Here is a 19,772-nt window from a genome sequence, read left to right as displayed (position 1 = left end):
GCAAGCCAGAGTACCTGATCTCTCTAGCATTCTAGATTTTCTATCAAGCATGATGTTATTGCTCTGGCTAGGACTTCCAGTGCTCTATTGAAAAGCAAGTGAGACTGGAATCCTTGACTTGTTCCAGATCTTAATGGAAATGTTTTCAGCTTTTCCTGCATTGAGAATAAGGCTGTTGGCTTGTCATAGATGGCCTTTATGATTTTAGGTATGTTCCTTGTATCCAAGAATTTCAAGGGCTTTTTACCATGAATGGGTGTTGCACTTTGTCGAAATTTTCCAGCATCTATTGATATTATCATATGGTTTTTATATAAGCCTTTGTTGATGTGTTGGATAATGTTGACTGATTTTTGGATGTTGAACCATCCTTATGTTCCTGGAATGAATCCTAATTGGTCGTGGTGAATTATCTTATGGATACATTGTTGGATTCTGATAGCTAAAATTTTATTGAGGATTTTTGCATCAGTGTTCATTAGCGAGATTGGCCTGTAGTTTTCTATTTTTGTGTTGTCCTAGTTCGTTTTTGGTATTAGTGTAATGTTGGCTTCATAGAACGTGTTTGGTATTGTCCCTTCCTTCTCAGATTTTTGGAAGAGTTTGTGAGGAATGGCACTAATTCCTTTCTGAACGTTTGGTAGAATTCATTTGTAAATCCATCAGGTCCTGGCCTTTTGTTTTGGGGGAGGTTTTTTATTACCATTTCAATTTTACTGCTTGTAATTGGTCTGTTTAGGTGTTCTATTTCTTCTTTAACTAGCTTTGGGTGATTCTAGAGTTGTAGGAATTTGTCCATCTCCTCTAGATTGGTGAACTTGTTGCCATATATCTGTTCATAGTAGTTTCTGATTATTCCTTCGATTTCTGCTATGTCCATTGTGATTTCTCCTCTTTCATTTATGATCCTGTTTATTTGTGCTTTCTCCCTTATTTCCTTTGTGAGCCTGGCTAAGGGTTTGTCTATTTTATTGATTTTTTCGAAGAACCAGCTCTTGGTTTCATTAATCTTTTGGATTGTTTTTTTAGTTTCAATTTCATTTATTTCTGCTTTGGTTTTTATTATTTCCTTTCTTCTACTGGTTTTAGGTTTTTTTTGTTGTTGTTGTTCTTTTTCTAGATCTTTGATCTTCGAGATTAGGTTGTTTCTTTGAGTTCTTTCTTGTTTCTTGATATGAGCCTCTATTGCTATATATTTTCCTCTTATTACTGCTTTTGCTGTATCCCATACATTTAGGAAATTGGTGTCCTTCTTGTCATTCATGTGAAAGAATTTTTTAATTTCTTCTTTGATCTCCTCATTAGTCCAGTGGTTTTCTAGTAGTGTGGTTTTCAATCTCCATGAGGTACAAGAGTTACTTACTTTCTTTTTATGGTTTATTTCTAGTTTGATGCCTTCATGGTCAGAAAAGATGGTTGGTATGATTTCAATCTTGGTGTATCTGTTGATGTTTATTTTGTGTCCCAGTATGTGATAGACCTGGAGAATGATCCGTGTATGCTTCAGAAAAATGTGTACTCCATTTTTTTGGGGTTTAGTGTTCTATAGATGTCTGTTAAGCCCAAATGCTCTAGGTCCTTATTTAGAGCTTTAGTGTCTTTACTTATTTTTTGTCTCGTTGATCTATCCATTGTTGATAGTGGTGTGTTGAAGTCTCACACTACGTATGTGTTTTCTCTGATGTCTCTTTTCAGAGATGACAATAGTTGTCTGATATATTTTGGTGCTCCTTCGTTAGGTGAATATATGTTAATGAGTGTTATTTCTTCTTGAAATATTGTCCCATTGATCATAATGTAGTGACCGTTGGGGTCTCTTTTTATCTTTTTGAGTTTGAAATCTGTTTTATCTGATATAATTATAGCTGTTCCTGCTTTCTTTTTTGGTCCATTTGCTTGTAGGATTGTTTTCCATCCTTTAACTTTGAGTCAATTTTTATCTTTTGTAGCTAAATGTGTTTCCTGGAGAAAGCAAAAGGTTGGGTTTTGTTTCTTAATCCAGCCTGCAACTCTGTGTCTTTTATTGAAGAGTTTAGTCCATTTAAATTTAGGGTTAGTATTGATATGTTAGCATCTGTATTTGCCATTGTATTTGTCTTTCCTCTGATTTTATTTATTTATTCTTTTAATAACTTTTTTTTTGGCCTTCTTTCATAGTTATTAGTCCCTCTGAGGTTCTAGCTTTAGGACTCCTTGTAGTATTTTTTGGAGTGGGGGGTTAGTTGTAATGAAATTCCAGAGTTTCTGTTTGTCTGGGAAAGTCCTTATTCTTTCTTCATAGAGGAAGGAGAGTTTTGCGGGATAGAGTATTCTTGGTTGGCATCTGTTTTCTTGGAGTCTGTTGACTATGTCCCTCCACACTCTCCTTGCCCGTAGTGTTTCTTTGGAGAAGTCTGATGTCAGCCTGGTTGGTTTTCCTTTGTATGTTATCTGTTTCTTCCGTCTTGTCAGCTTCATTATTTTTTCCTTGTCCTGGATTCTTGGGAGCTTTACTATTATGTGTCTCGCTGTTTTTACCTTTCGTCGTGGAAGTTTGGTGTTCTTCTTGCTTCTTGTATATCAATTTTCATCTCCTTCTTCACATTTGAGAAGTTCTCTTCAATTATCTCCTTGAATATTTTCTCTGTTCCTACATCTCTCTATTATCCTTCTGGTATTCCTATAACTCTTATATTTCCTTTCCTCATGGAGTCAGATAATTCCTGAAGTCGTTCTTTTGTCTTTTTCCTTCGTACTTCTCTTTCCTTTTCTGTTTTGGTTCTTTTTATTTCTGTGTCTTCAAGAGTGTTTTTTCGTTCTTCCATTTCATCTATTCTGCTTTCATTGCTTTTCCCAGAGTTCTTTAGTGCCTCCATTAATTCTTTGATCTCCTTCATTTCTTTTACTTCCCTCTTTAGGGACTCAGTTTCATTCTTCTGATCGTTGATTATTTTTCTGTTATCATTGTTTTCCTTTATGAGTTATGTCATTTTTTTTAATCATGTAAATTTGAATTTCTCTTTCTGGAAGGCTCAAAAGTTCTTCCAAGTTACTCTCGTTACAATCTGGGAGGTGGTTTTCTTTTTGTTGTGTGCTTTTTTCCTGAGGAGTTGCTAGGTTGCTTGTGGTTCTTCTACTCCCTACTGTCTGTTTTCTAATTTGTTGTATGCATTGGGACACTGTGTTGCCGGGACTGGCCGGCATCTTCGGTGAACTTCTCTGCTCCCCTGTAGCTCCTCTGGGAGCCATCTGTCGGCTTCAAGCAGTCTTTACTGAAGAAAGGTCCCTGTTCTAAAATGGCGATGTGGGGACACACTCCCCTGCGTGCCTGGTCTGCCCCGGTGGTGGGTTTCCGCTCCCCCTCTGGGCTCGCACTGCAGGCCATAAAAGGTCTGGTGTGGGCGAAATTCCCTGCTCCCCTCTGGCTCCTCCGGGAGCCTTCTGCTAGTTTCAGGCAGTCTTTACTGGAGAAATGTCCCTGTTCTAAAATGGCGATGCTGGACGCACGCCCAGTCTCGGGCACACTCTTCTGCATGCCCGGTCTGCCCCAGCCATGGGTGCCCGCTCCCCCTCTGGGTGTGGACTGCTGGTGAGAAGGGGCCTGGCGTGGGTGAACTTTCCAACTCACCACTGGCTCCTCCGGGAGTCTTCCGCCATTTTCAAGCAGTCTTTTCTGAAGAAAGGTCCCTGTTCTATGGGGTGTTGGTGATTTCTTTTCTGGTCGCTAGGTGGCGCCAGAGATCTCTCCTAGTGTCCTTGGGGAGCTGTTTTTTTCACCCCGTGGGACATGGAACAGAGTGGGAGTGGTGGGAAAAGCCTCAACGGCTTTGGGGTGCTGTGTCTGCCTTGTGCCCCACCGTTGTGGGGAACCCATGCCCTGAATGTCGTGCCCCGGGTCTCCATTCCAAAGCCCTCAGGTCCAGGATGCGGCTGTAGCCCAGTTCAGTGTCCGCAGAAATGGCTCCTTTTGCACCCTGCTCCTGTGCCCGGGCGCCTGGTTTCTGATTACTCAGGGAGGGACATTCACCTCAGTGAGGACCCCTGCGCATCTCCCCGCAAGCCTAGGTCAAAGGCACAGGGACCTGCGCAGCTGCGATCCGCGTTTGCTTTTCAAGCACACCACTTTCCCGCACAAGCTTACCGGCTGGCCTGGGGCTGTGTGCAGGTCTCCAGAGTCCTTGTTTTTCTCCAATGGCGCCCAGAGCCATTCGCTCACCTCCACAGCGAATCCTGCAGGGTTCTCCATAGCTCCAGCTCACAGGGTGTGGTGGCTGAAATAATTCCTTTCCATTCACAGTCCTGCTTGATGCGTAGTTTGTTCTTGTTGGTTGTTTTAGTTTTTTGTTTTTTTCCTCCTTTCTGTTGGTCGGAGAGTGCCGACTTTGTGGGTGGGGGAGGGTAGCAGGGTTCTGAGCTTTCCTCCCTTCTAGTCCTCTTTTATGGCAACTTTCTTCTTCGGGTAGTTTGCTGGAGTCATCCGTTTATCTTCCATGTCCCAGTTCTCACTGGGACCTTTTCCTCCCTATTAACTTTTTTTTAATGGGAGATCTTACTCGCAGCATTTCCTCGCCGCCATGTTGATCCGCCTCCTCCAAATTCTATATGTTAATTCAAGCAGTCTTTATTGAAGAAAGTTCCCTGCTCTATTTATGATCCCTGGTTTCCAACTATAGGGTGTTGGTGATTTTTTTTCTGGTCACTAGGTGGCTCCAAAGATCTTTCCTAGTGTCCTTCAGGAACTGTTTCTAACCTGGTGGGTGGGGAAACAGAGTGGGAGTGGTGTGGAGAGCCTCAAAAGCATGGGGGTGCTGTGTCTGCCTTGTGCCCCACATTCTTGGGGATCCCACACCCCAAATTTCATGCCCCGGGTCTCAGTTCCCAAAGCCCTCAGGTCCAGGATACAGGCTGTAGCCCAGTTCAGTGCCCGCAGAAATGTTGCCTTTTGCACCCAGCTCCCGTGTCTGGGTGCCTGGTTTCTGATTACTCAGTGAGGGACATTCACCTCAATGAGGGTCCCCGCGTGTCTCCCTGCAAGCCTAGGTCGCAGGAGTAGGGACCTGGGCAGCCCCGATCCGTGTATGCTTTTCAAGCGTGCCGCTTTTCTGCACAAGCTTACTGGCTGGCCTTGGGCTGTTCGTAGGTCTCCTGGGAGTCTTTTTTTTCTCCAATGGAGCCCAGAGCTGTTGCTCACCTCCATGGTGAATCCTGCATGGTTCTCCACAGTTCCAGTTCACAGGGTGCGGTGGCTAAAATAGTTCCTTTCCACTCACAGTCCCACTTGATACCTACTTTGTTCTTGTTGCTTGTTCTAGTTTTTTTTTTTTCTTCCTTTCTGTTGGTCAGAGAGTACTGACTTTGTGGGTGGGGGAGGGTAGCAGGGTTCTGAGCTTTCCTTCCTTCTAGTCCTCTTTTATGGCTACTTTCTTCTTAGGGCAGTTTGTCAGAGTAGCCCATTTATCTTGTGTGTCCCAGTTCTCTCACAGACCTGCCGCTTTTCCACCCTATTAACTTTTTTTTATGGGAGGTCTTACTCGCAGCATTTCCTGGCCGCCATGTTGATGACATTCTTCCTTATCACACACTTTAGACACAAATGGAAACATACAACATGTACTGTAGCTTTGTATGGTTCTTTTTATTTATGAAAAAATACATGGTAAATATGTACAATTTATATTACTCCTATTTACTCTGTTATTTTAAAAAAAAAAAGTTTTAAATGCCTGAATCAGATTATAATACACAGACAATTGACTGATTCAAAATGAACAGAGGTGAGAGCTATCACTTCTACTTGAGAACAAAGGGAAATACCAAATAGGAATCACAGAAATAAATGAAAGAAATTCACATTTGATATTTTTTAAAGATTATTTATTTATGCATGCAAGAGCTGGAGTACAGGCCAGAGTTGTGGGGGGTGAGAGGATTCACCAGAGACAGAGTGGGGAAGAGAACAGGCAGACTGACTGAAACACACTGCTGAGGGGAGCGCGGGTGAAGACAAGAGAGATTTGTCTCGCCATGTGGGTTACTCCCTGGCTGGCTGGGGATTGAACTCGTGCTCCAGAGGTTGTGGATTGCTTCATAGTACAGTGCTTAACCCCTTGCTCCAAGAGAGAGGACCCTTATATTATTATTTTTTGCAAATTAGAAGATAAGAGTAGATACATAATGATGGTGAACTGAACATATATTCCTGGAAAAGACCCCCTGGCACAGGCATCACCCTTGATGAGCCTCAGAAACACAATGTAGAGACTCAAGCTGCCTATGAAGCCCTGCAGAGCCCAGCCAGGGCAGAGAAGCTCATCACACACTCTTCCTGGCCCTCAAAGCCTGATATTAACTCACTTACATGTAGGATGGCCTGTCAGTAGCAGCTAACTGATACTGCAGTCAAAGTGAATAGAAGTAAGGAGAGTTCTTAATGTAATAAAATGCACTCGTTTGGGTATTGTTTGGCATTCATTGTTATACTTATCTCAGATGACCATGTTTAAAAATTCTATGCTGTTAATGTCCAGGTAACTAGGAGAGGTTTGAGGGTTTTTTTAGTAGGAAAGCTATGAACCTAAATCCGAGATTAGACAGGAATTAAGTTTTCCCATAATCATTCTTTCATTATAAAAGATGATAGAATACCATAGAGATATATAAAGTATGATAAAATAATAGCGTTAACTCACTATCCTTTTCCTTATGAAAAAAGTGAGAAGGGGAGTTGTTTCCTTTAGAGCTAAAAAAGCATTCCTAGCTTTAGCAGCAACAAACAACTATTAGCAGAGACATGACAACAACTCTATACAATTTTTTTTCAATTCCAATCACTATTAACTCCCTTGAACCCAAACTTGAATCCTCCATATTTGAAGATGTAGATGTACCACATGAAATACAAATATTGTGTATTGTAATATAATATGTGATTTATTTTTTCCCCATCATATTGTAGTTTACCTATGATTGTAAGGTCATATTATGTCAATATTTTTATTAAATTGAGTCTTGGTAAAGACTCAAATGTGTGATAATCATATTGACTTGGACTAACAGGGGCTTTGCATGCACTGAGCTGAAGGAGAACAGGATCCTAAGGAGGAGAATAAAACCTAGTGTGTATGGAGCCCACTGTATGTTAGCGTCTTTGTTGTCAGGAGAGTGGTTAATAGAGTGAACACAAAAGAATGACACACTCAAAACTGAGCAGCTTTGTTATCATACTTCCTTTGTTATCTCTGTTATCAAATTATATAAGCTTCTTTGGTCACAACATTTTTTTTTTTTTTTTTGCCTTACAAGTAACAGAATGTGATGACTTTTAATTACAACAAACAAAGTACTGATATGGTATGTGACATTTGCAAAAAGTGTTCTAAAAATACGCTTTGCCATTTTAAGTAAATTGTAATATCTACATTTTTTCTGGTTTAAGTTTGGAATAATTTTGGTAAAGTTGGTAAACCACAGAGGGAAAAGCTGTTAGAGGTCAGAAAGAACAAAAAGCTCAATAAAGTGAGTTAATAATTGAATAGAGAAATTGAGGTATAAGAGGAAATTCCATAATAAAAAAGTAAAATAAAAGAGTAAACTCTGCTTTTTAGTTTAATCAATTAGCCAAATTTCTATTAGTCTATATTGTCTAAAATTATGGTGCTTCTTTCACCATAAAACAATTGCCTTTTCATAGTTTTCTTTACAATGAATGTTGTCAGAGCCACCTTTATGTCTTTGTTCCTCAGACTGTAGATGAAGGGGTTCAGCATGGGTGTGACCACAGTGTACATCACTGAGGTTATTGTACTTGAGCATGAGCTTTGGGAAGCAGCTGAGCTAAGGTACGCGCCAAAGCTTGTACAATAAAATAAGGAGACAACTGAGAGGTGAGATGCACAGGTGGAAAATGCTTTATACTTGCTTTGAGCTGATGAGAGTCTATGTATGGAGGAAATTATCTTAGAGTAAGAGTAAAGGATACAAAAAAGGGACAAACCACCCAGTAAGAAAAATCCAAAATACATCACCAGGTTGTTAAGAAAGGTGTCAGTACAGGCCAGTTTGACAACCTGATTGAGTTCACAGAAAAAGTGTGGGATTTCCACATTTATGCAGGACAGCCGTAACAACACTAAAGATTGTATTAAGGAATGCATAACACTGATGATCCAGAAGACCAGAACAAGCAGCCCACACAGCCGGGGATTCATGATGACTGTGTAGTACAGGGGGTGGCAGATGACCACAAAGCCTTCATAGACCTTCACGGTCAGAAGGAAGATATCCAATGTTGTGAAAAGCATGAAAAAATACACCTGGGTGACACAGCCTTCATAGATTATGGCTTTGCTCTGTGTCTGGATGTTCACCAGCATCTTTGGGATGGTGGTGGAGGTGAAACAGATGTCAGCAAAGGACAGGTTGGAGAGGAAGAAGTACATGGGAGTCTGGAGGTGGGAGTTAGAGCTGACAGCCAAGATGATGAGCAGGTTTCCAAACACAGTGATCAGGTACATCGTGAGGAAAATCCCTAATAAGAGGGGCTGTTGTTCTGCTTTCTCTGAAAATCTGAGGAGAAGAAATTCTGAAACTTGTGTATCATTGATTGGTTTCATGTAGTACAGGTAACTTTTAGGAAAAAAGGGAAATAAGACTTATTTTTACAAACTTTTTTAAACATTTATTTATTTATTTACACAAGCACTGGGTACAGTCAGAAGCGCAGGAGGATGAGAGAATTCACCAAGCCAGAACGGGGAACAGAACAGGCAGACTAACAAAATACACTTCTGAGGGGAGCAGCAGGCATGGCAGGAGAGTTCCACGCGCTATATGGGACCCTTGCTGGCGGCCGGGAATTGAACCAGCACTGCAGAGGCTGCCGGCAGCTTTGCAGGCCAGCACTCAACCGCTGCACCACCAGGGGAGGCCCTATTTTTACAAACTTTTGTTTCTAACCTACTTGAAATGCTTCCATTTATTTTTTTTTTTGATTTACAATCATTTTTTTATTTTCACTTATTATTACTTTATTACTTTACTATTTTTAGACTTTATTTTTTTTCACATTTTATTTAAATTTTATTTTTTATATTCCCCATACAATTACAACCCCTTTATTTTGACCCCAATCCCTCCCTTCCCCGCCCCCACCCCCCATAGAGTGTCTCTGCTTCATAGTTGTTTGTTGATTTTGATATTTTCTTTCTTATACTTATTCTTTTTCCTGGTCCCTTATTGAAGTTTTCTAGATTCCTGCTATGAGTGAGACCATCCGATATTTTTCTTTTTCTTTCTGGCTTATTTCGCTGAGCATGATCCTTTCCAGCTCCATCCATGTTGCTGCAAATTGCATGTGTTTATCTTTTTTGAATGCTGAGTAGTATTCCATGGTGTATATGTACCACATCTTCTTGACCCAGTCATCTATTTTTGGGTATTTGGGTTGTTTCCAAAGCTTAGCTATTGTAAACAGTGCTGCTATAAACATAGGGGTGCAGGTGCTCTTTGGAATTGATGTTTCTGGGTCCTTTGGGTAAATACCTAGGAGTGGAATTGCTGGATCATATGGAAGCTCTATGTTTAGTAGGTCCAGAAATCTCCACACAGCTACGTAGTGGTTGGACCAGTGTGCACTCCCACCAACAGTGCAGGAGAGTTCCTTTTTCTCCACACCCTTGCCAACATTTGTTGTTGCTAGTTTTTTTTTAATATGTGCCATTCTCACTGGTGTAAGATGGTATCTCATGGTAGTTTTGATTTGCATTTCCCTGTTTAGAAGTGATGTTGAACATTTTTTCATATGCCTGTTGGCCATTTGCATTTCCTCTTCAGAGAAGTTTCTTTTTACCTCTTCTGCCCATTTTTTGACTGGATTATTTTCTTTGTTTTTGTTGAAGACTCAACAAAAACAAAGAAAGTAATCAATTTATATTTTTATAAGAAGTTAATTATAATATTCCTTTAGGAGATCCTCAGAGACACCTCTTATATAGAAATTGTACTAATCAAATTTTTTCCTGTGCTTGTGTTATACAGTTTTACTAATAAATTATTTTATTTCAGGAATGTAAATTGAATCCTGACTGTCCTTAGGCACTGTCTAGGTGAGGCATTTAGGGGGTTGTAGAATGATATTCAGATTCAATGGTAGAGAAAAAATGTATAAGCAAACAATAAAATTATATAACATTTTAGAAGGGGACAGTTGGGAAGAAATAAAGGAATCCAAGTATAAAAAGGAGAATGAAGAGAGTTATAGGTTTTTGTTTGTTTTTAGATAAGACCTGTATAAGTGCCATGTTTGAACAAAAACCTCAAGTAAGAGGTGGAAGAGATATGTGAGGATATGTGACAAAGTCTGTGCCCAGCAGAGGGAACAGCCAGTGCACAATCTGTAAGAAGATGCTTAATTCCAGTAAAAATGTGAAGCCATATGCACAGATAAGAGGATGGGGCAGAAGTGGAGAAGAGGGGAGAGAAAAAAATTAAGTGAATGAAGTGGAAAAAAGATTTAATAATCAAGGTGGTTGTTGAGAGACTGGGCTCAGGTGTACTTCTCCACCTTGATTACACTTTCTGATAGCAGAAATGGAAAATAATAAAAACAAACTTTTGTCAAGTAAGAAATAGTGATATTTTTATCATCTATTTAGATAAGTATCTTACATAATGCACAACCAGGAGAAAATGGGCCATTTTCTGCATGTCAGCATGAGTGACATTTGGGCAGGTCATTCTCTGTGGTGAAGTCTGTCCTGTGCATTGTAAGATGTTTGGAGCATCCTGCACCTCCCCTTGCACCTCACTATGAGCCTGAAATGTCTGTGGACATTGCTCAGTGTTCATGGAGCAAAGTTGCCCACTGACCACCATGCTTTGAACTTAAACTCCACATATTTTCTGAGTATTTTTAATAACAATTTACTGATAATAATGATTTAATATAAAAATGATCAACATGTATTTCACAGTATGAAACATTACACAGCTGTTTAAATGAATGCAGTTAGTATTTAATCAGGCAAATGAAAAAACACAAGTCTCTCTTGCCTTTGGTTAAAGGTAAATAGTTTCTAAGATGACAACAGGGAAATTCTTGGCCTTATTTCTGTCACCTGAGGGTCAACTGGTTTGCTGGGCTCACCTGGACCAGATCTCTGAGAAGGTCTTGTGTGGAGATCTGAATTCCTTATTGGATGGAAGTGACAGAGACCTGAGCTCTGTACCCAGAAGACACAACAGGGAGGAGTGACCCATCTGTCCCCTAAGCAGGAATAAGACTCAACACAAACACATACACAACAAAAGCACGCCTCTTCCAGCCCAAGATTATATATGCCATTTTGTGGGCCTATGTGTTTACAAAGCTTTCTTGAATCTGCTCATTATTCTCATTTCTTCTTGTTACTCCAACCTCTATGCACATAATTCCCCTGTGGAAAAAGTTGTCCCTGTTCCCTAGAGGTCAGGTTAGAATGCAAAGTAATTACAATTTTTCGCTCATTATGAATAAGCCTCCTTTTAAGACACTAAATTAACTAGTGCATTTTCTGATTTCTACATTAAAATTTTCTAACCAAGTCATGATTTAGGAATGGGTGTGGATTAGGTTCCTCTTTTCTTCAAAGTTTTAGCTTGTGCTGGGGACATAAATCTTGGTATCCTGACAGTTGCTGTCATTCTTCACAGCAGGACTCAAGCAGACTTCTTGTGATAAGAGAACATGGCACTGAACTCATAAGACTCATGACCCTAGCTAAAACGATTAGAAGCTTTTTACTTCTGTCACATTAAAAGCAGTAATTTAATCCCTTTTTATAGTGTTTATCAAATATTTATTATGTAGGTTACTTTATCCACTCTAACCTGACTCTGAAATTAAATAGGGAGTCTGTGATTTAATTTTTAAGAACATCCATTCCACGAGGAAGTACATTGATGAACTCTATTCTCTGTTGCAGACAGGGTTCTTGGTGGGGTTAGTCATCTGCCCAAAGTTAAATCCATCAAAGGAAATGCCCTTAATTGCAGTTATGTTAGGATACATTCAGTCTCAAATTCTGGGTGTTAGTTCTTAACCTAAGGTGAGTTTTCCCCTTAGGGACATTTGACAGAGTCTGATGAACTGTTGGTAACCACCTAAAACCCACAGCCTAGTGTCTCCCATGACCCCAAACAATTTTATCCCGCCCAAATTCTCAATGAGATGGTAAGAAAACCCATTTGCATTAACACTTGACCTACTTTTATTACTGGAAAGTTGAGGGGCACCCTGAGACCACAAACTTGCCTGCTCTAAATAGGTTATGCCACCTCCACCTTAACAACGATACATACTCTAGCACGTAAGATCTTTAATGGAAAGGACTTTAATATAATTAGTGTGATGTAGAGAGAAGGCAAAGAATATAGTTTCCAAATCAGATACCCAAAGTTACCCATCCCCTTGTTGGTAAATTCCCAGCCAAACAGGGTGACCCAAAGCAAGGACACTGAGTCCTAAAATCTTCCCACAACTATAAGCCACTTTCTGATTTCAACATATTGGAAAGGTGCAGAGGGCCCAGGCAAGTCTGTGGCTAAAGGGTGAAAATCAAAATCAAGAGAAAGATTGTCATTGTCAGACTCCCCATGGGTCTCTCATGCACATCGGTTCCAATTGTCTCCATCCACATCCCTCAAGTTCCTGGTCCCAGTACAAGAAGGAAACACAGCTTCTTCACCTGTCTGTCTTCCATTATATACTAAAAAGATATGTCCACAAACTGGGAAGTAGCATTTCCATGGTACCATCAATTTTATTCACCTTCCTCTGTATATCTGGACACAGTACGACATAGAACACATTAACCATTCTAAAATTCTCCAGAATTTCAGGATCTATATCTGTGTCCGTGATATGTCTGCATTATTCTTTAATAATTCTGAAAGATCTTCATTGGCCCTTTGTTGACTCTCCATGACCTTAATGAGAATTATCTATTTTAGGATCCCCTGCCACCCTGTTATACTGAAATGCAAAATCTGCTTCCTCAGGTCCTGAAAGCCAGGAACCTGACATCTCTAGCATTCTAGCTTCTCTAACAATCGCCTGGGTGATGTTAGTGCTGTAGGTCCTGGTCTGTGGACTGCTTTGAGTAGTAATGATACCAGAACTGAGTCACCTCAGTGCTGGACCAGGAACAGCAGTGGTGTTCTCTCTTCTGATGCTCCACCACCAGCCAGTTGTGGCGTGGCTCCTCAGAGCCCAGCAACGACCTTTTATGCATACTTCTTGGATCATGGAGTGAACCAATTAGGTGTGATCTGTAAACTGAGTACCTGAAAGTAATGTGTTTAACATAAATTGTTTGTCTGCCCAGCTTGGCCAATAGATGGCAAAAAATGAGGCAAATAAAGCTTCCAAACAGCATGGTGTCCTGCTGTTATGAAGGTACAGAGTTTTATCCAATTGAAGTGATCCGCTGGGAAAAGGGATTGTAAGACTAAAATATCCAGCAGGCTATTCAATATCCAGCATATTTGTTCAATCACCCCATTGGGAATTGATGAAGAGGATTTGCCCTGCCACAGAGCAGTTCCCTTGACCAATTTGGGTACCTTTTCTAGTATGAGAAAGAGAGGTCTTATTGCTGGGAGACAGTGAGTCTTGTGGAATTTCACAGACTCCTCAGGAGGACCACAGCCTCATGGGAGGGAGTCTACCCTGGTGGATTCAAGGTTTCCCTTAAGTGGTGGTCCTCTTCTTCCTGTAATTTTCTACTACTACTATCAGGGAAAGGATTGTCCCCTTTTTTCTGGGCCATCCAATGGACTTTCACTTTCTCCATATCTGGTATCTGGAAGGCAACCTATTTGTGCTCTTGCAGTTTCTGTGTCTTTTCATATTTTGCATTTTGAAATGGAATGTTCACCTCCTTTTAAACCAAATAGCACTTGTACTATATACCTAAGAGGAAGCCCAGAAACAACTATCCAAAATTCATACCTGTAACTGGGCTCCAACTATATTCCCATATGAACTCTGATAGTAAAAGCATTATGTTGTTGATACCAGACCTTACAATACTTTGCAACCAGAACCTATGGAGAAGAAGCAGAAGGAGAAGGGGATTGAAGAGAAGCAGAATCACCTGAACTAACAAATGAATCTATTACTTATTCAATATTTTCCCCAAATGTCAGGTGTGTTGCAATTGCTTTTGTGGTTTAATGTGATCAATGCAAGGAGAGGACACTTGGTTTGTTCAACAATGGGTGTCCAGTCCCTTTGGTCACCAACAGAAAGAGGGGCAGTTGATAGGAGAATGGGCTATGCCAGAATGGCCACCTGCCTGCCCTGGCTCAAAGACATGAGAGTCACCGAAAAACCCAAAAGTCCAAAATGTTAAAAACCAAAACCAAGACTATTGCAACAAAATACTGATGCAATAGGATCTGTGGGATATAGCTGACAAATGTCAGTGACTGATTAGAGGACAGGTCACTGTTTGAGAGCTCTCACCCTCCCACACAATTGCAAGAAAACTCAGGCTCTAGGAACAACAGCCATGGGGTTTATTTTACAAAGAGGGCAAACAAAGAGCTTGTTGTAGCCTCAAGTGGCAGCTTCTATCATTCAGACAGTGTCCACCAGAAGTGCAAGCAGAGGGCCTCCCTGGTGGCGCAGCGGTTGAGTGCTGGGTTGCAAAGCTTCCCGCAGCAGCGCCGGTTTGATCCCCGGTCACCGGGGATCCCACATGGCGCGCAGACCTCTCCTGCCGCCCACTGTTCCCCTCAGCAGTCCTTCTGCCTGTTCTTTTCCCTGCTCTGGCTCTGGTGAATTCCCTCACCCTCCCGCACCCAGTGCTTGTATAAATAAATAAATCTTTAAAAAAATAAACAAACAAACAAACAAAAACAGAAGTGCAGGCAGAGTACTAGTCACCTGTCAACAGAGGCAGATGACAATGAACCATAGTTATAGTCACCATCGGTCACCAAGAATGATGAACAACACTGGCCCACAATGATAGTCACTACTCCTGTAGAGGAGGAGTCAGAGACATCGTGTTAACAGCTCTATGTGAGTTGTTGGACTCTACCAACAACAACAGCTCTTTGAGACACTGGGCCCAGAAATTTTATTGCTCCTCTCAGGTTATGTCAGAAACAGGACAGGCGGCCCAGTCCCTGATAGAGGTCTCAACTTCTCTTCCGTCCCTTAGAGGTCTGCTACTGGATGCTCCTTTCTAGGTTGGTTTCTGGTTCTTCTTTCTTCTTACTTAGGAGATCAAAAGCAGAGTCTACCCCTTTTTTCATTGGAGGCTGGAACAGTCTATCTCAGCTCCCTCTGTCTCTGGCTTATATACTCTCTCAGGGTTATACAACCATAAGGGTGATTGGACCATTTTTCAATCCTCTAGCTGAATAGATCATTTAGCACCCATCAACTAATAGCTTGCACCTGGTTGGTCCTCTCCACCATCTAGAAAGTATACATAAAAGGGTAATTGCTGACCTCTGAAGACCCATAGCCACAACTCGACTGTGTTGGAGCAGAGGAGTGAGAGACTACCACTGCTGCTGCCAGCTCCTGTCACTGAGGTGGCTTGATTCGGATATCTCTAAGAATGTGCTCTGATGTTAGACTCAGATTAATAATTTCAGGTCCCAATATAAAAGCTATCTTTGCATGTAAATTTGAAGAAATAATGTATTCACTCATACCAGTGGCTTTGAATTTTTTTTTATTTCCTTAAATAAACATTCCTTGAGTGACAAAGAATCTTTTTGGGAAAAAAAAAAAAGTGTAGCAGGCAGAATAAATATCTCCAAAATATGTGCAGATACCAACACCCAGAAATTTTGAGTGTTTTTTTTTTTTTTATAGCAATGGTGGATTTAGCAGGAGGAAGCAAACTGCTAATCTTAGAACAAGAAGATAAGAACATTCCAGATGAGCAGAGAACCATCCCAGCAATGTGGAATTTCTCTATCTGGCCATTAATGGTTTCTAGAGGAAAGATTTCCATGAAAAGGAGGTGATGACAAGAAACACACAACATGGTAGGGTGTTGGAGAATGGGTAACTAAACCATGGCATATCCAGCCATGATTCGTCACATCAACCTCTGGAAACTAGCCGAAACAAATATCGCCTGCCAGAGACCATGAAGGATTGAAATTCAAGCAATCATTGATATATTAACTCTTCACCTCAATGTCTTTGGATGAGATGTTGGGTTACATGCGGGAGGTCTTTGGGTTACCTTTAGAAATGTTTCATCAGGGTCTCCCCGGTGGCGCAGTGGTTGAGCGCTGGGCTGTGAAGCTGCCCGCAGCCTCTGCAGCGCCAGTTCGATTCCCCGGCTGCTCCCCAGCCACCGGAGGAGGGTCCCACATGGTGCGCAGACCTCTCCTGCCCCCCGCTGCTCCCCTCAGCAGTGTACTTCAGTCCTTCTGCCTGCTCTGCTCCCCGTTCTGTCTCTGGTGAATTCTCTCACCCTCCCGCGCTTCTGACTGTACCCAGTGCTTGTATAAATAAATAAATAAATCTAAAAAAAAAAAAAAAGAAATGTTTCATCAGAGTTCTGCTTTCAGCAGCCCATGCTGAGTTTATCCAGGAGATGAAGTTTGCACAGACACAGGCAGCAAACATTTTTAAAGGACAGCATTACTAGGGGAATTGTTACTGGGCAGCACGGGGCACTAAAATTGGCCAAGGACAGTGCCCAAATATCAGTGACTATTTGAGTTCTTCATCTGTGTGCCCAATCGCAAGACCACTCAGGTTCAGCCAACAGCAATCAGGGATTTATTTGACAAACTGGGGAAAATAGAGTCACTCTGGCCACAAGTAGCTGATTATCTCAGTCCAAATAGTGTCCAGGATTCAGAAGTACTAAAGAAAATGGCATCCAAGATGACACTCTAGATCACTGAACTTGTTTGCATAACATGTTATAGTAATCTCTGAATTACTATGGATTTCTGCTGTATGGTAATTTCTCCTCTTTCATTTATGATCCAATTGATGGTTTTTTTATCTTTGTGAGCCACACTACAAGTTTGTCTATTTTTTTCATTGTTTCAAAGGACTACTCTCTGGTTTCATTGACTTTTGGATTGTTGTATTTCTATTTCATTTATTTCTGCTTGAGTTTTTATAATATCCTTTCTTCTACTGTCTTTTTGTTGTTGTTCTTTTTCTAGTTATTCAATGGTAGGTTAGTTTGGTTTTTTGGGTACTCTCTTGTTTCTTGATGTGGATCTGTATTGGTACACACTTTCCTTTTATTACAGCTTTTACAGCTTTTAGTGTGTCCCAAAATTCTGGAAGCTAGTGTCCTCCCTGTCATTCATCTCAAGGTAATTTTAAATTTCTTTTTTGATTTCCTCATTTCCTCATCCAGTTATCTTTCAGTATCATGTTCTACAATGTCCATATAATGGGGGAGAGGGGTCCTTTGCTTTATTTTCATGGTTGATTTCTAGTTGATGCCTTTATGGTCAGAGAAGATAGATGGTATGATTTTGATCTTCATGTATTTGTTGATATTTGTCTTGTGTCCCATTGTGTGGTCTATCCTGGAGAGTGATACTTGTGCACTTGAGAAAATATGTACTCATATTTTTGTGGGTTCAGTATCTTATAGATGACTGTTAGACCCATGTGGTCTAGATCTTCCTCTAGGTTTTTGTATCCTTGTTTATATTTTTTGTGTCATTCATGGATGTAACATGCAAGGCTCCTTTGAAGTTAGACAAGAGCAGGATGCTTGATAGCCCTGAGTCAATAGGTATACATCCCAAGTTATGATTGGAAACCCTGGGAGACCATTGACTGATGTGCTTTGTGCCCCAGGAGGTGACCAGTGAAACACCTTGTTAATACGATTGGACCCATGGATGAGAGTCAGAAGTATATCAGCAGACTCACTCTCCACAAAACCAAAATTCAGTTTTCAGTGTGACTCACCCTTTCCTGTGTCAATAAAAAGGCCAGGACCTTGCTCTTGAGCAGCATCCTGCATCCGCAGCCTGCTCTACCATTGCTGTTTTTTTTTTTTAAGATTTTTATTTATTTATACAAGAGGTGGGGTACAGGCCAGAGGCATGGGAGGGTGAGTGGATTCACCAGAGAGAGAGTGGGGAGCAGAACAGGCAGACGGACCGAAGACACTGCTGAGGGGAGCAGCGGGTGAGACAGGAGAGGTATGCTGTGCCATGTGGGCATCTCCCTGGCCAGCCAGGAATAGAACCCACACTGCGGAGGCTGCTAACAGCTTCACAGTACTGCACTCAACCACTGTGCCACTGGGGAGGCTGCCCTGCTGTTTCTTCTCCTTATCAGTGCTGTGCTGCTGATGCAACACTCATTGATCTGATCCTAGGTGAGAGCTGGGTGTTGAATCTCCTACTATGCATGTGTTTTCTCTACTGTCTGTTTACAAGGTGATAATAAATGTCTAATATATTTTGGTGCTCCTTCATTTGGTGAGTATATGTTAATGAGCTATGTCTTCCTGGCATCATTTCTCCTTGATTTTTATATAGCATCCATCAGTGTCTCTTGTCACCATTGTTAGTATGAAGTCTATTTTTTGGCCATTTTTAGCTATATATTTTTTCATTGTTGATCATTTTTGTACAGTGTTTGATTTCTCCCCTCAGGTGTTGTCCACATAAAATTACCACTACCAAGACACCGTGAACCTTCTCCACAGTCTCTTGAGCTCTAGCCTCCTGTTTTGATCCCTCTCCTTCCCCTACTCCTGTTGAATGTCTCTGATTTATAGTTTGTCTGCTAGTTTTGTCTTTTTTTTTTTTCTAATCCCACTATGGTTCCATGTTCCTTCTAGAAATGAAACAGTCTAATATTTTTCTTTTTCCTTCTGACTTATTTCACTGAGCATCATCCCTCCAGATCCATCCATGTTACTGCAAATAGCATGAGTTTATCATTTTGATTAGTGAGTAGTATTCCACTGTGTGTATAAAACACATCTTCTTGATCTAGCCATCTCTTTTGGGGTATTTAGGATGTTTACATATTTTAGCTGTAATAAATAGTGTTGCAGAGAACATAGGAGTGCAGGTTTCCCTTTGAATTGTTTTGTCTTTTGGGTAGATTCCTAGGTGTGGGATTGTGGGGTCATGTATTAGATTCACTTTTAGTAATTTGAGGGTCCTTCACACAGCTTTCCACAGTGCTTGGACCAGTTAGCATTCAAAGCAATGTAAGAGTTTTCTTTTCTCTCCACATCCTTGCAAGCATTTGTTGTTAGTTTTTTTTTTTAAATGTGTGAGGTGTGAGGTGATATCTCATTGTCGTTTTGGTTTGCATTTCCCTGATTACAAGTGATGTTGAACATTTTTTCATGTGCCCGTGGCCATCTGCATTTCCTCTTCAGAGAAGTTTCTTTGTTTTAGCTCTTCCTCCGACTGGATTCTTTGTTTTGTTATTGTTGAGTTGTGTAAGGTTTTTTGTAGATCTTTGGTATCATTCCCTTATCAGTTTAGTGGAATGCAAGTATTTTCTCTCAACCTGTGGGTGTCTTTTCATTTTGCTTATTGTCTCTTTTGCTGTACAGAAGATTTCAGCTTGAGCAGTTCCAACTTTTTATCTTTTCCTTCATTTTCTTAGCTTCAGGCATGAGTCTTTAAAGATGTCTCTGACATTTATGTTATGGAGTGTTTTGATTATATTTTCTTCTATGAATTCTATTGTTTTGGATCCTACATTCAGGTCTTTTTTCGATTTAGAGTTGATCTTTTTGTATGGCATAAGTTAGTAGTTTAAGTTCATTTTT

General features: G+C 40.8%; 1 protein-coding gene across 1 annotated transcript; it reads right to left on the bottom strand.

The window, feature by feature from the left end:
- Positions 1-7,607: 7,607 nt before the first annotated feature.
- Positions 7,608-8,492, bottom strand: LOC119242190 (olfactory receptor 1078-like). Its single transcript, XM_037507950.1, has 2 exons — positions 8,138-8,492; positions 7,608-7,855 (listed from the first exon to the last, which is right to left on the bottom strand). Exons 1-2 carry the CDS (start codon positions 8,490-8,492, stop codon positions 7,608-7,610), a joined length of 603 nt encoding a protein of 200 aa, XP_037363847.1.
- Between the last annotated feature and the right edge of the window lie 11,280 nt (positions 8,493-19,772).

The sequence above is a fragment of the Talpa occidentalis genome, unplaced genomic scaffold (assembly GCF_014898055.3).
Source record: "Talpa occidentalis isolate TD23 unplaced genomic scaffold, MPIMG_talOcc4v2.1 talOcc4.12, whole genome shotgun sequence".
In the NCBI taxonomy this organism is placed as follows: Eukaryota; Metazoa; Chordata; class Mammalia; order Eulipotyphla; family Talpidae; genus Talpa; species Talpa occidentalis.
Note: the sequence above shows the minus strand (reverse complement) of the source record. Positions and strands in the feature narration are given on the sequence as shown.